This window comes from Panthera leo, chromosome B1, assembly GCF_018350215.1.
Source record: "Panthera leo isolate Ple1 chromosome B1, P.leo_Ple1_pat1.1, whole genome shotgun sequence".
Taxonomy (NCBI): domain Eukaryota; kingdom Metazoa; phylum Chordata; class Mammalia; order Carnivora; family Felidae; genus Panthera; species Panthera leo.
Genome location: NC_056682.1, coordinates 16,176,197 through 16,191,632, shown reverse-complemented (window position 1 = coordinate 16,191,632; position 15,436 = coordinate 16,176,197). Strand labels below are relative to the sequence as shown.

General features: G+C 43.5%; 1 protein-coding gene and 1 pseudogene across 12 annotated transcripts in view; one reads left to right on the top strand and one right to left on the bottom strand.

Annotated features, from left to right (window-relative positions):
• SNX25 (sorting nexin 25) overlaps nt 1–15,436 on the bottom strand; it is a 150,264-nt gene that overhangs the window by 29,419 nt on the left and 105,409 nt on the right. For all 12 annotated transcript variants that reach the window (XR_006201453.1, XR_006201455.1, XR_006201452.1 and 9 more), the window contains 4 exons: nt 13,930–14,061; nt 11,023–11,163; nt 7,108–7,221; nt 1,882–2,046 (listed from right to left, as the gene is read on the bottom strand). Coding sequence is in view for 2 of the 12 variants with exons in the window: in XM_042934303.1 (XP_042790237.1) it covers nt 1,882–2,046; nt 7,108–7,221; nt 11,023–11,163; nt 13,930–14,061 (552 nt within the window). In the remaining 10 variants the exon portion in view is untranslated. The remainder of the gene's footprint in view (nt 1–1,881; nt 2,047–7,107; nt 7,222–11,022; nt 11,164–13,929; nt 14,062–15,436) is intronic.
• LOC122217399 lies at nt 8,638–9,409 on the top strand (annotated as a pseudogene).

The following is a 15,436-nucleotide window of genomic DNA, read 5'->3' as shown; positions in this document are numbered from 1 at the left end:
GCTCAAAACTCATTATTTGCCAGGTACCAGGCTACTGCAAATAGGGGTGATGTGGATCCAGACTTTCGGCGGCCCACAGCGATCTGGGGAGACTGACAAATATACGTGCAGCTGTTTCTACACAGAGGGCGAAGTGCTGTCACAGGAGCACAAACACGGGCAGTGGAAGGAGAGCTGAGCATCATTCTGATGTCTGCAGAGGCAACAGCTGAAGCTGTGAACCACACAGAGGGCTAGTAACAGCACTGTAGGGGACAGGCGGGGCAGGGGAAAGGACTGAGAAGTCAGAGGCAGGAGGAGTTTCCAAAATGTCACAGCAACATCAAATACTGCAGAAGAGGGGGAAGAAGGTGAAAACAGAGAGGAAGCCGCTGGATCGGGCCGTGGGCACTCACTCTTAGAGATAATCTCATAGTGACTGAGCCTTAAGGTAAACTCCAAGAGGTTCAGGAATAAATGGGAGGTCATGGAGGAAAGCTAACCGACCACGGGCAGACATGACATACATGGCTCCGAGGGGCAGAGGTGGGAGAGAGGCTTGGGGGGTGAGCAGGTTTACACAGAGACCCGAGCACCGGTGTGGATATGCTCTGTGGGGTGTCCAGATTTCTCTCAGCTCAGAATGCAGTAAAGTAGCATGCTCCTGTCCATCATCCGCGCCTTCTGTCCGAACTCGTTAAACCAATCCTGGTGAAGAGGCAGTAGCATTTGGCGATGAACGCCAAGGAGGTAATGAATGTCTCCATAAGGAGACACCGAATTTCAGCAATGGTCTTGAGCAATTTGCTGAAGAGCCAAAGTTGGGGCTCCAGTGTCCTAAACATAGCTAGAAGCTGGCTCTGCAGGGAAGCCTGAGCTCTAGAATACAAGATCGCTGGGGTGCCTGGGTGGCTCAGTCGGCTGGGAGTCCGACTTCAGTTCAGGTCATGATCTCACAGCTCGTGGGTTTGAGCCCCGCGTCAGGCTTTGTGCTGACAGCCCAGAGCCTGGAGCCTGTTTCGGATTCTGTGTCTCCCTCTCTCTCTGCCCCTCCCCTGTTCACGCTCTCTGTCTCGAGAATAAACACTAAAAAAAAAAATTTAGAATACAAGATCGCAAATGTCTGCAGCCTCTCTCTATTCACTTCTTTACCCATGAATGTCACTCCTAGACTCATCTTCCTTCAGAATATTCCATGACCTTCCATTCCCTGAAAATAAGTTCTGACCACCTCAGCTTGGCATGACCTTGCCCCCCGCCCCTTCAGCTTTTTGCCTAATATTCCATTAATTAGCTCCCTCCAGACGCCCTCCTCTCTAGTCCCATGACCTACTGACTGTCCCTCTCATACCGGCCTCCCCATAATGACGACCCACATCTCCAGGGATGGCTGGTCCACCACTTTTACAGGGGCTCCCATACAACTTCCCATCCACATTTCGCCTACCGATCTTGTTATTACTCTTTTCTGTATCATAAGTCTTGCAAGTGGCTTATAGGGGAGCACAAGCAGGTGTCCCCAAAGTATAACAGCCATAATAACTGAAAAAGGATGTACCTGCTCCCCGACCCCCCACCAGTAGCATGCTTTCAACAAATATCTGGTACTTAAAACAGCCTTCAAAAAGATGTGCCCAAGTCTGCAAGAATGGCACAACTGGGGTGCACGTGTGGCTCAGTCAGTTGAACATCCGACTCCCGATTTCGGCTCAGGTCATGATCTCACGGTCCTGAGATAGAGCCTTGGGTCCGGCTCCGCAATGAACGTGGAGGCTGCTTGGGATTCTCTGTCTCTCCCTCTCTCCCTGCCCCTCCCCCACTTTCTCTGTCTCTGTCTCTCTCTGTTTCTCTCTCAAAATAAACAAACATTTTTTTAAAAAATGGCACCTTTCAACAGCTTACCTCTTGATGTGAGAAGAAGTCGCGAGGAAGTCTTTCCAAAAATGAGGATAATGAAAAAGTGGATTTTTTCCCCTGCACATCAATAACCTTGAGGTAGTCAGGAGAAGGGCTCAAAAAGGCATAAAGTGCTTCACTCTGACACAGTCTTTCATCTGAAAGCAGATTCTGCGGAGGAAAGAGGGTGGGTTACTCCCAGGGAGGACTACACCTAAACTGCTGGAAACCAGCACAGATACAGGCGAGCGAGGCACAAAGGACTGCGCTGGGGATTTACCTCCCCGATTCTGAACCCCAAACCGCTTCCCTCTCCTGCTGAAACAGAACATCTGAGATTAATTGCAGTGATCTCAACCCTCTCCTGGGAAACCGGAGCACCCTAATCATCCTGCTCATGGGGGATGCGGCGTGGACAACAGAACGCACTCGGTTTGCACCACAACAAAGAACTCCTGCTTTGCACACATCTGACAGACCTGTGGCCACCGCCTCTGAACGTCACCTTCACCCGCCTGTGTTGGAACACCTTACACACCACCCATTGCGCAAGGACCCTCTGCGCGCTGACAGCACGAAGCCTGCTTGGGATTCTGTCTCCCTCTCTCTCTGCCCTTCCCCAATTTGTGATCTCTCTCTCCCTCTCTCTCAAAAATAAACCTTAAATAAAAAACAAACAAATAAATACTCGAAAAAACACAATACAGGATTTAGGATTAAAGAGACCAATGGTGGGGCACCTGGGTGGCTCAGTCAGTTGGGTGTCCGACTTCGGCTCGGGTCATGATCTCGCTGCTGGTGGGTTCGGGCCCCGTGTCGGGCTCTCTGCTGACAGCCTGGGGTCTGGAGCCTGCTTCGGATTCTGTGTCTCTCTCTTTCTGCCCCTCCCTTGCTCATGCTCTGTGTCACTCTCTCTCAAAAATAAATAAACATTGAAAAAAACTTAAAAAAAAGAGACCAATGGGAAATAGTGCCCCATTTATGATGTAATCTCTCTGGGGTAGAGGGACACTGGGAGCACTGTGCTTCTGCTATGACAGCCTGGGGTGGCAGAAGAGGTTAGGTTCTAATTTTTTTTTTTTTAATGTTTATTTATTTTTGAGACAATGTGAGAGAGTGCAAGCAGCGGAGGGGCAGACAGAGGGAGACACAGAATCTGAAGCGGGCTCCAGGCTCTGAGCTGTCAGCCCAGAGCCCAACGCGGGGCTTGAACTCACGAACTGTGAGATCATGACCTGAGCTGAAGTCGGACGCTTAACCGACTGAGCCACTCAGGTGCCCCAAGAGGTTAGGTTCTAGTCTCAGTGGACTTGGTCCCTGACAGTCACATGACATTTGTTCAGGCAAAGGTTGAAATCTGATAAACTATGACCTTCTCTAGAACAAGTACTTCCGAGAACACCCCATACTGCCACACAGGGGACAGGGGGTCCAAGGGTGCGACCAACATTCCAGTGGTTGTTAGCTTCCTGTGTCCTGCATGAAGACTGGACTGGAAATAGGAACGTTCTGACTCAGATGGAGGGAAGGAGGTTAATGCGGATGAGGAGTGGGTGTCACTACCGCCTTCCCTGGCCCCGGAGCCCAACAGATAGGCCTTTATTCCTTTCACAGAGCATCAAATGTTCACTTGTATGCAAGGATAGATTAGAAGGAGTGAGATACTCTCCCCCTAACTTGATTTCCTTTAGCTGATCTATACTCTCCAGCACTATTTTTTAAGATAGTAAGAAATGACTAAGTCTTGAACTTAATATAATCAATAGAAAGAAATCATTAAGGGTAATAAGACTTTGGCCTAAATTATATTTGATTATGAAGGAAAATAATCAAATTAAATACATAGGAAAAGTCAGAAATTCTCAAAGATGTCTGTGGGGCAAGGTATAATTGTTTTTTAACTTTTTTTTTTAAGTAGCCTCTACCCCCACATGGGGCTCAAACTCAGGACCCTGAGATCAAGATCAAGATCAAGATCAAGAGTCGCTCGCTCTACCAACTGAGCCAGCCAGGCACCCCCTGGGGTTTTATAGTGTTTAAGCTCTTTGGGGATGGCATCCCATTCCCAACTCCTTCCCACAAACACCTAGAGCACGTTGTCCTATTCTAGTGAAGATCTAAGGTGACCATCCAGTTAAGGGGTGATGGAGAAAGGTGTAAGGCACTCCAAGAACAGTGCTGTGCACACGCACACCAAGAAGCAGGACAGAGCACCGCTGGAGGCGGAAGGCTGGTGTAAGCAGTCTGTTCCTATATGTCCACAGGAATGAAGAAAGACACGTGTGTGGCCGAGAATGACTATCTAGATTATTAAATATCTGTATGGTTAGTTTGCTTCAATAGGGAACCATTTCTCATAAATAAACATTCAAGTACACACGTGCTCACTGGAATCCCTTTTTCTGGAAGGTCCTGTGAACCCAATAAAAGACTAAGCATTTTACATCTTTTCCTGTTTGCAGTTGGTGGGATAATATTTGAAATAACAGTCTGCAGTGTAACCTTCCGAAATACATTCAATAGTTAGTGCTTTCAAATAGTCTTTGAGGAAATGGGAAAACAATCCAAATCTGTACTTCCTGGTTTGAAAACCTCTTGATTACAAGACAAAAGGCCACTTGGAACTAGTTTCATCTGGCTTAGCTGCAGGTTATTCTTGCTCTGGGCTGTGCCCACATGACCTACCAGTGGCGCCAGGGTCGCAGAGTGTGGTTTCTCTCCTGGCACAACAGCAGAACTCACTAACCCATTTCCATCACCCACAATCCAGTAAGGGTACATATCCGCCCTCCCTGCACCCAGAAAGTGCAGGCACAGAGTGTTGTGTCTTGTTTCACAAACAAGATCTTTAACTCATCTGAATGATTCAATCGGTTACTATGTTGGAGTGGGTTTAATGATTTCCTAGACATTCTGAATCAGCAACAAAATGGTAGGATTTCAGTTTTAAATTCTCTTGTAAGAGCATTTAAACACTGATGATTCTCTAACCCAGTTCTGCCATAATTAAACTCAGAACATTTTTCTACGGTGCAAATTGTTTTATTTCCCAAGAGAGGTTTATATATTATATACTATACACACATATTATATAATATTATAAAAAATAATTTTAGGAAACAAAAATTTCCCTTGGGAAATAACATAATTTGTATCTTGGAAAACTTTAGAATACACACATACGAACATATTTAGAGAGAGACAGAGACAGAGGGAAAGAAGAAGATATGAATATAAGGGGAAAAAAGTCAAAGCAACTCTGACATTAACTTATTTTTTTATAAAATTTTTTTTCAACATTTATTTATTTTTGAGAGAAAGAGCACAAGTGGGGGAGGGGCAGAGAGAGAAGGAGACAGAATCTGAAGCAGGCTCCAGGCTCTGAGCTGTCAGCACAGAGCCCGACGCAGGGCTAGAACTCACAAACTGTGAGATCATGACCTGAGCCAAAGTCAGATGCTTAACCAACTGAGTCACCCAGGCGCCCCTGATGTTAACTTATTTTAACAACGACCCATACTTCTGATTCAACGACTATATTTGAATATAGCCTTTACTAAGAATTTAAAATCTCAGGACTTCTAGCTACCATATATAGGCAAAAAGTGTTTCACAAGGCAAAGTTCAATGCCTCCAAAAAGAGCTTTGGGAGTCCATGGTTTGAGTAACTTAACTATACTCTGCATATATAGAGGGCACAGCAAAGGAAAAATATATAGTGGTTGCTACTACGGATCGTGTATCTTTGGCCTTATTCTCTAAAAACAGACTGAAGACAAATATTAAAGCATTCAGAGGAACTTAGGAGAAGGTCTTTAGGACCTCAGAGTAGGCAAAGATTTCCTAACAAGCAGAAAGGCAAAACCACAAGAGAAAAAATTGGTATTTTGGGCTAAATTAAAATTGAGAACTTCAGTTCATTAAAATAAGTCATTAAGAGAGCGAAAAGGCCATCCACAGAAAGGGAGAAGGTATCTGCAACATAAATGGTTTGACAAGATTTATGTCCAAATCACATGCAGAACTCCCACAAAGTGGTAGGGAAAAGACAGGAGACAGGACAGAAAAGCAGACTCAACTTGGCCAGACCCTTCATGAAAGAAACTATCCAAATGGCCAAAGACATACAGACTGGTGGTTCATATCATTAGCTGTCAGGGAAATGCAAATTAAAACCACAACAAGATACTACCACACACCCACCAGGATGATTATTAAAAAGAACAAAGCAGGGCCCCTGAATGGCTCAGTCAATTGAGTGTCCACATTGGCTCAGGCTGTGATCTCATGGCCGTGATCTCGCAGTCAGTCATGAGATCGAGCCCCGCGTCGGGCTACGCGCTGAGGGTGGAGCCTGCTTGGGATTCTCTATGTCTCTCCCCCACTTGCATGTGCGCACGTGTGCGCGTTTTTCAAAATAAATAAATAAGCATTTTTTTTTTCTTTAAAGAACACGGCAGAGAGTCAGTGGCAATGGTGATGGGGAGCAATCAGAACCCTTACATTCTGGGGTGACAGTGTAAAAACTGCTACAACGACTTCATAAAACTAAGAAACTCAGACCCGTAGGTATTACATGACATATATTCACCAAAAGACAAGTACTAGAAGTTTCTAGAAGCCCTCTTCATAAATGGCCTCAACCGGAAACCATGCAGATGCTTGTCAAAAACAGAATGAATAGAGTACAATATGTTCGCACAGTGGGAAATCTACACAATAGTGAAAACGAACGATCCGCAGCCAGAACAGCACTGCGGGCCAGAGTCCCCTGAACACAGTGTCGAGTGAAAGAGGTCAGACACATAGGAGTCCATACTGCATGATTCCATTTATACAAAGTGCGAAAACAAGTGTCTCTGGGCTGTCGGAAGTCAGGATCATCACGGCCCCTGGTCGGGGTGGGGGGCAATGACAGGAAGAAAGCCGGAGGCACTGGCAGTATCCTATTTCCCGGACTGGGTGCTAGTGCGTGCATGCACGGTGTGCTCAGGGTGTGAAGGAGGAGACAGTTGTACACGTGATTTCTGTACTGTACGTATTTTATATTTTTTATATCTTGTGTGTGTAGTATACTTTCATGACAAACAAATAAGCCAACCAAAGATATTTTGAGGATCTGGCATGACCAGAGAGCACAGGAAGCTAATGAGCAAGATCTTAGAATAATGACAGTTTAACCCCAAAATAACTAATTTTTCCTCTTGGATCCAAAACGTTTCAGTTGCTTACCTGTAAAAACTTATTTAATTGATTCTTTGACTTTTCCATAAACTTGTGATCTATAGATTTGAAAGGCAGCTTGCTAAGAGAAGGCAACTGGACTTTTTTTAAAGAAGGGAAACACTGTGGAAGAAAACATTAAATGTTAGCAACTCAGTCATATTTATATCTTGGGGGGGGGCAGTTTAGATTTATAATTAGAACAAACCAAGTATCTTCTTCCTGTTCTCGTTCCTCTTGAGATTTAAGACCTTGAAAACCCGCCTGTTCTAATCCGGCTCCAAGGAATGAGGAGGAGCAGGACATTTGATGAAAAAAGTCTAAAGCGCACCCGTAGGCCCACGAAGGCCTGGAAGCCAGGCAGCCCTGAGGCCAGGCCAATCGGGTGGATTTGTGCAACACGAAGCAGCCCAGTGCTCTAGGCGGGCACACCCGGCTCACAGACGATTTTTCTGTTAGGATGTGCTTTGTTTACAACATCTCCACGTGTGGACAAGTTATCAAAGCTGACAAAAGAATACAACGGAAAGAAAGAGTAACTGGGCTTGTAGCTTTCTTACCGCCTTTCGCAATGTAACCATATTAATAATAATACTGCATATTAATAAATAATAACAGACTTCCCTTTGTGGATGAAGGCCTACATTCTGCCAGACACTGTGCTAGAAGCATGGCGTGTGTACCAACAGCTCTAAGAGTTGGCAATGGCTATTCATTCCTGTTCTACATAGGATACAACTGACGACAGGATTAAAACCCAGATCCATCTGACCACACAGTCTGTGTCCTTTGTGCCAATTCCCAAACTCTCCAGACTCTGCCCCCATTTCCAAACGCTGGCCTTCACGAAGGCACTGGGGCCATCTGAATGTGCTTAATGAAACCAGCTGGCATCGACAAGTCAGGGAGCACAGAGTCGGCCTGCCACAGCCTTCGGTGCTGCTGACCCTTGGCGCACAGAAGGGGCACAGGAGCACCCGCTGGCCTGGCCGTAGCAGGAGAAGGCGTGGGACAAGTCAGTCAGAGCAAGTGCATGCAAGTGCTTCGGGTGCCGGGAAAGGGAAAACTGGCCCTTCCCTCGCAGCCCACTAAAGGACCAGCAGTACAACGGCACGTGCCCAAGGCTGTACATAAACCAGGGCTCCGACTCAGGGTACAGTCGTAGAGAAACGAAACAGACAGTGAGCGTCAGAAGGGAAGACTGCACTTCCCCGGGGACCCGAAAAGGTGCTTCCTGTCCCAACTGTCAACAGAAAGCATTCACATACAAAAACATGACAACTCACACGATGCTAATTTCTAAGGGTGAGAAAAGAACCCAGTGATCAGCTAAAGAGAGGAGAAAAATGACAGACATGGAATTTTATAAGGCTTATTTCCTCTCAGTCTTTGATCTACCTGTTTCTGGTTTTCTAAGAATATTTTCCACATACATTTTATTTCAAAACCTCCTCTCAATTCCTTTTTCTCCTTCTGTTTTCGTCAGCAACTAGACCGATCCTAAACTTGGCTTCACAATGGTTTGTCACAGGGCAAACAACACATTTTTCTGCAGTGTCAATTGTACTCGACAATTTTGGCAAAAATTTAATCTTCTATTGAGACGGCAGTTTGCTTTCCACACTACCAGGGTGACCACAGTCCACTGGAGAAGTACCAGAGTCGGACACTTGGTTGTGGCCACCGACCTTTTAAAAGCATTTGAAGAAGTTATAGAGGATGCGTGCAGGGAAAGCAGAGCGGGAAGTGACCAAAGCCACATGATGTCAATGGTTCGTTCATCTGTCCATGCCAGATGCATCGTGGAGAAGGCGATCGGAACGGCAAGGCAAAAACCAGCCAAAGTCAGAGTGACCAGGCTTGTTTGGGATCCCTACTGATTAAAGTATTTTAATAAGGGAAAAGTCTACTTTGCTCATGATGCTCTTTAGCAGCACACTGTTGGGGATATCGTGCTTCTCAAAGCTCCACTGTCCCACGAACAAAGCAGGTAAAACATGAACTGGCCGAGATCGTTTTCAAAGTTGGACAAGTCACAGATCCAGTGACGGGAAAACCCTGTGCAGGAACTCCCTACCTGGAAAGCCGGGTCAGTCTGGAACCCACCCACCCAACCAAAACTCTGGAAGAACTGAATAGCTCTTCAGCAGAGTAAAGGGGGACTGGAAGAAGGAGTCAAAGGGAAAGATATCTAAGTTGGCTTTATGGAAAAAAATTTTTCTAAGTGTCGCTACAAACTGTCCAATTTCTCTTCTGGTATTTATGGAACAGGTAAAGTAAATAAGTAAAGGCCTTGTTAAAATTTTTCATTAAAGTTTAAGGTCATGTTTTAAATTTCCTTTTCATTAGACATATTTTCTCTTACAGTAAGTATGCCTAGTAATCCCCATTGTTTTGTAAGCTCACTATTTTAGAAGGTTTTTGTTTTTTGTTTTTTTGTTTTTTTCATTTGCCAAAGGAATCTTGAATTTATCTTAGAATCTTTGGGGAGGAAAAAACCTTTTGATATCATAAAACGGATTCACATTAAGTGAATATTTATTTTTGGCGGTACATATTCAAAATTAATTTAAACTTTTTCTCTGATTTAACCAATTATGAATGGAAATAACAGTCTGATTGGGGTCAGTCTGTATCAGATTAAAGTCTGTATTAATAAGAAAGCTGACATATAGAAAATAAAACTTGAAAATTCGAAAAAAAAAGGGCACTTGAAGAAGTTATAGTATTCACAAGATAGTGATTAAAAAGGTTTAAAAAAAATCCCCTCAGGAGAAAAGGTTATAGGAAATAGACATATTTCATTTGCAGAAGAGGAGTCTGATAGGTGACCACAGGATTTTACCAAGAGTCAGTTCATTCTAAGCCAGAGAACAATAAACAGAAACAAAAGTAGACATGACTGAAAAGCTTTTCAGTTGCTGGGGAAGAGGGCAGTCACCTCCAAGAGGAGGAGAGTTAGAGAAGACGCAGTTCCTGAGAAAGATGGAAGAACAAGAAATGGAAAGTAAGATGACCCGGATTCCAATCCTGGTTTGGCCACTATGTACACGTCCTATGATAAATTGACCAAACTCTCTGGGGTCAGTTCCTCTCACCTTAAAATAAAAGAAGTGACCTAGATTAGAAGCTTTCTAACGTTTCTAACTAAAACTCACAGTAGGAAGTGCATGCTACGCTGCAGCCTGCATACGTATAAATGCATATCCACATAAATAATATAATCCACATGTAAAGCTGAGAAGTTCTATGAGACAGTGTTCATTACTACCACTGCTACCACCACCGACACGATAACGTTTATTATGAGAAACACTCTCTTCTAAATGCTTTGGATAAACGTATTCTCTTAATTCTCACAAATCTGTGAGATGGGAGAGGTAGATGCTATGGATATTCGTATTCTACTGATGAGGAAGAAGAGGGACAGAGAAACAGAGTGACAAGTCCCAGGTCATATAGCTACTAAACAGTATAGCCACAGTCCAAACTCAAGCAGTCTTGCTCCTGAGTCTATGCTTTCAACCACGACACTGTATGACTCCCTTACTTGTTGTGCTGAAATCCAATATATTCTATGCTCTGTCCACTGCTGCAATCAATAACTGATTTCACTTCCCACTAATGGGTCACAACCGGCAGCCTCAAAACCGGGGGCCCTAGATGACCCCTAGCTCTCTTTCAGCTCTGGGGTTCTCTGAGGCTTAGTGGAGATCAGACAGTTCTTTGTCCTGAAGGATTTACTCTAAACCGTCTGAGCTATGAGTTAATTTCCAAATGTCGGACTGAAAAAGCCACTTTGCCAGTATCCATAGCGAAGGGAGAAAGGTTAATGATCAGTTTCCTTATATGTAAAAATTGAAATGAGCTCTTAAATATCTTCTTGCTTGTAATTCTAAACCTTGTATTCATGAGTATTCATACCTCACTAAGTTTCCGGTGTAAATTCTGAAACTCACTGAGCCTTCTAGGGACGGTCCAGTTCTTAGTTTCAACTCCGCCAACTTCTTGTAAGCTTACCATGACAAAGTAACAGGGCATTTGCTCACCATTCTCTTCTGTAACCTTGGAAAAAACAGACACCACAACAACAAAAAGCATGGTTAGCGGATGTGGTAGGCAAGATTTCTAAATACTCCCCAAGATTTCCCACCCCTTGGTGGCTACACCCTGCATCATCCCTGGAACTGTGAATATGGTGTCCATTCCTGCGATTAGGTTATGCTATATTTGACAGCTGATCTTAAAGAAGGGAGATTACCCGGATGGGTCTAACCTAATCATACAAGCCCCTGAAGAGCAGAGACACTCCCTGGGATGGTAGGAGGACAGGAAGTCAGAAAGACAGGAAGCGCAAGAAGGACTCGGCATGTGGTGCTGGCGTGAAGATGGAGAGGGGCAGGTGGAAAGGACGTGGCAGGGCCTCCGCTGACAGCCAGACGAGACCTCAGGTCTACAACCGCATGGAACGGAATCCTGCCAACGCCCTAAACGAGCTTGGAAGTGGCTTTTTCCTCAGAGTCTCCAGACAAGAACTCAGTCTGGCCAATACGTTGCCTTCAGCCTCGGGAAACAATGAGTAGAGGACACCGTCATACGGTGCTGGACTTTCAACCTGCAGAATTGCGAGCCAATCAGTGGACACTGTTTTAAGCCATGAAACATGTGGTCATTTGTTACATATCAAAAGAAAATTAATATAGCAGACTTAACATCCTAAGTGTATTCCTTTGAAAAAACAAGTTAACAGAAAGCAAAAAGGTGTAAGATATGCTAAAACCTGTCTCAGAAAAGGATAAAGCCTTCCCCAGTTTAATTTCTGGATTCAACAAACCATGATTTCAATTTTCATGAAATTTTACATTGAAAGATATACATTGAAAGAAAAGATTTCCTCTACCTCCCAACTTAGATAATTCATTCAGACACACACACACACACACACACACACACACGATATCATAATTCAGAAATAGGCCATTATTATACTTAACATAAATAGATTAGAAACAAAAAGAAAATACTGAATTTAGGCTTGAATTAGTATCATCAATCAAATTAGAGACAAAGAGTCAATAAGAAAGGCAAAGGAAAGAGACACAAGACACACTGAGCACCCACGGAGCCCCGTGACGTAGGACCATTACCCCACTGTGAGGATGCAGGAGGTGAGGACACACACAGGGTCTCTGGACTGTCCTACGATCACACAGCTAGTGTGGGTGTCAGCCAGGATCAGAACTCAAGAGAATCTGGCGCGACGTAGATACATCTCCCACACATTCCCATGCAGGGCTGCCTTGCAAACTCCGATGGTCAGGTGACCCTTCAGGGTCCATTGCCATTATCTTTTCGGTGACCACGGTGCCACGGCGAGCTCTTGAAGCTGACCGTAATGGGAGTGCTCACAAGTACCAAAGAGCCGGTGCAGCACCCAGTGAAGCACTCCTGCCACGGGTGTGCTTTCAGAGCTGCTCTCGGAGAACATGAATTGCGTGCTATCCAATCTAGAGGTGAACTTAGGGTTGTGAATCTTAAGCAACCCCCACCCCACCACCACAGAGAGCGTGTAAAGACACCGGGCTGATGGGCAAGACGGAGAAGAACAAAGATAAAGTGTACAAACAGGCCCTTACAAATCTAAGGAGTTAAGTATTTTCACAAGCCGTTTGAAATAATAGTGGAACAAAACATTAACACTGTGTTCCTCATGATCTCGTTATTTGTGTGGACCTGACCTTCATCTCCAGATTTCCACATGACTGATAGTAAGCCAGGTGGGAACAAAGAAGTTGTCAACAGTGGAAATGCCTATATGCATCACTCCTTGAAGAGAAATTCTTTTTACAGACAAAAGGGATACAGCATATTCTGGAAATTGATACCCATATCCCTCAAAGAATAGCAAAATATTTTCTAAGTCAAAGCAAAAAATATTCATTATTAAAGATCTTAGAGCAATTGAGATTTAAGTAATTGAAGTCAGCAGAATGGAACAATCAGAAACACTTAAAATTTTTAATTTTTCACCACCAAATTTCAAATAGTGCCCTTCCGTTTTATTTCAACCCTCAATGGCAAAAGAAAATGGCAATTCAAGGACATTACCTGTCCCTATCTGAAAGGTGCTTACAGTTCCAGTGAACAAGAACAACCTGAAATGGAGAGAGATCAGATCTATGCCAGGCAGCTCTAGTACAGCTCACAGTCAAGGGTAGTAAGACAGAGCGAGAACAGTGAGGAAAGAAGGGGGCAAATGCAGTCTGTAAGAGCAAACGTAACTTTTCTATCCTCAACCTTAATTCTGGAGGACAAAATCTTGTCTTATAAAATCATACTCATTTTTAAAAATTTTTTAAATGTTTTTATTTATTTTTGAGAGAGAGTGCAATTGGGGGAGGGACAGAGACAGAGGGGAACAGAAGATCTGAAGCAGGCTCTGCGCTGAGAGCAGCAAGCCTGATGCGGGACTCCGAACTCACAAACTGCAAGATCATGACCTGAGCTGAAGTCAAAGCTTTGCTCAACTGACTGAGCCACCCAGGCACCCCGAAATCATATTCTTTTTTATTATTTTTTTAATGTTTATTTATTTTTGAGAGAGAGACAGACGGAGTGCAAGCGGGGAGGGGCAGAGAGAGAGGGAGACACAGAATCCCAAGCAGGCTCCAGGCTCTGAGCTGTCAGCACAGAGCCCGATGCAAGGCTTGAACCCACAAACCATCAGATCGTGAACCGAGCTGAAGTCGGATGCCCAACTGACTGAGCCACCCAGGTACCCCTCCAAAATCATACTCTTAAAGTAAACTTGGAGGAAAAGCAGTCACCTACCTCTCCACTGGTGATGGAGGCTTTCCACATTCCGAGGTTCTCACACCACCAATCTGTTCTTGCCATGTGCAGCTGTAGGTCCGTGCGTTCTTTCTCTATTAGAATTATTTCCTCCTTCAACTTGGAAACAATCTGCAAGAGGGAAAACATCCTGAGAGTTACAAAAGCGCTTAAAATGCTACACAATTCAGCAAAGTAGCAGGGTACAAAATCAACAGACAAAAATCAGCTGCGTTTCTATACACTAACAACGGACAATCCAAAAAGGGAATTAAGAAAACAATTCCATTTACCATAGCATAAAAATAATAAAATATTTAGGAATTAGACAAGAAGTGAAAGATTTCTACTATGAAAACTACCTAACACCGATGAAAGAAATTAAAGATGACAAATAAATGGAATGATATTCAATGTTCATGGATTAGAAGACTAAGCACTGCTAAGATGTCAATATGACTCAAAGTGATCTACAGATTCAACACAATCCTTATCACAATGCCAGTGATTTTTTTCCTGCAAAAATAGAAAAATCCATCATAAAGTTCACATGGAATCTCAAAGCAGACTGAACAGCCAAAACAATCTTGAAGAAGAACAAAAGTTAGAGGGCTCATACTTCCTGATTTCAACACTTACTACACAGCTACGCTAATCAAAACAGTACGGTACTGGCATAAAGACAGACATATAGACCAATGGAATAGAACAGACCAGCAAGAAATAAACCTTTGCATATATGGTCAAGTGATTTTTGACAAGGGTGCCAACACCATTCAATGGGAAAAGGACAATATTCTCAACAAACAGTGCTGAGAAAACTGGATACCCATAAGCAAAACAATGAAGTTGAACCCTTACCTAACACCATAAATAATAGACAACTCAAAATTCATCAAAGACCTAAACGTAAGAGCTAAAACCATAAATTCTTAGAAGAAAACACAGGGGGAAAGCTTTAGAACACTGAACTGGTAATAACTTCTTGGCTATGACACAAAAGGCACAGGCGGCAAAAGAAAATATAGGAAAATGGGACTTCATAACAATTTAAAACTTTTGTGAAAAGAATACTACTGACACAGTAAAAAGGCAACCCGCAGAATTAGAGCAAATATTTACAAATCACATATCTGATAGGGTACTAACATCTAGAATATATAGAGAACTCTTAAAACTTAAAAACAAAAACCAGCCTGATTCAAAAACGGGCAAAGGACTTGAATAGACATTTCTCCAAAAACATTCTATAAATGGCCAAAAAGCACATGCAAAGATACTCAATGTAACTAATCATTAGTGAAATGCAAATCAAAACCACAATAAGATACTACCTCGCACCCATTAGGATAGTTACTATAAAAAAAAAAATGAAAAACAACAATTACTGGTGAGGAGATAGAGAAACTGGAAACCGTACACACTGTTGGTGAGAAGGTATAAAATGGTGCTGCCAATATGGAAAACAGTATGGAGATTCCTCTAAGAATTAAAGACAGAATTACTG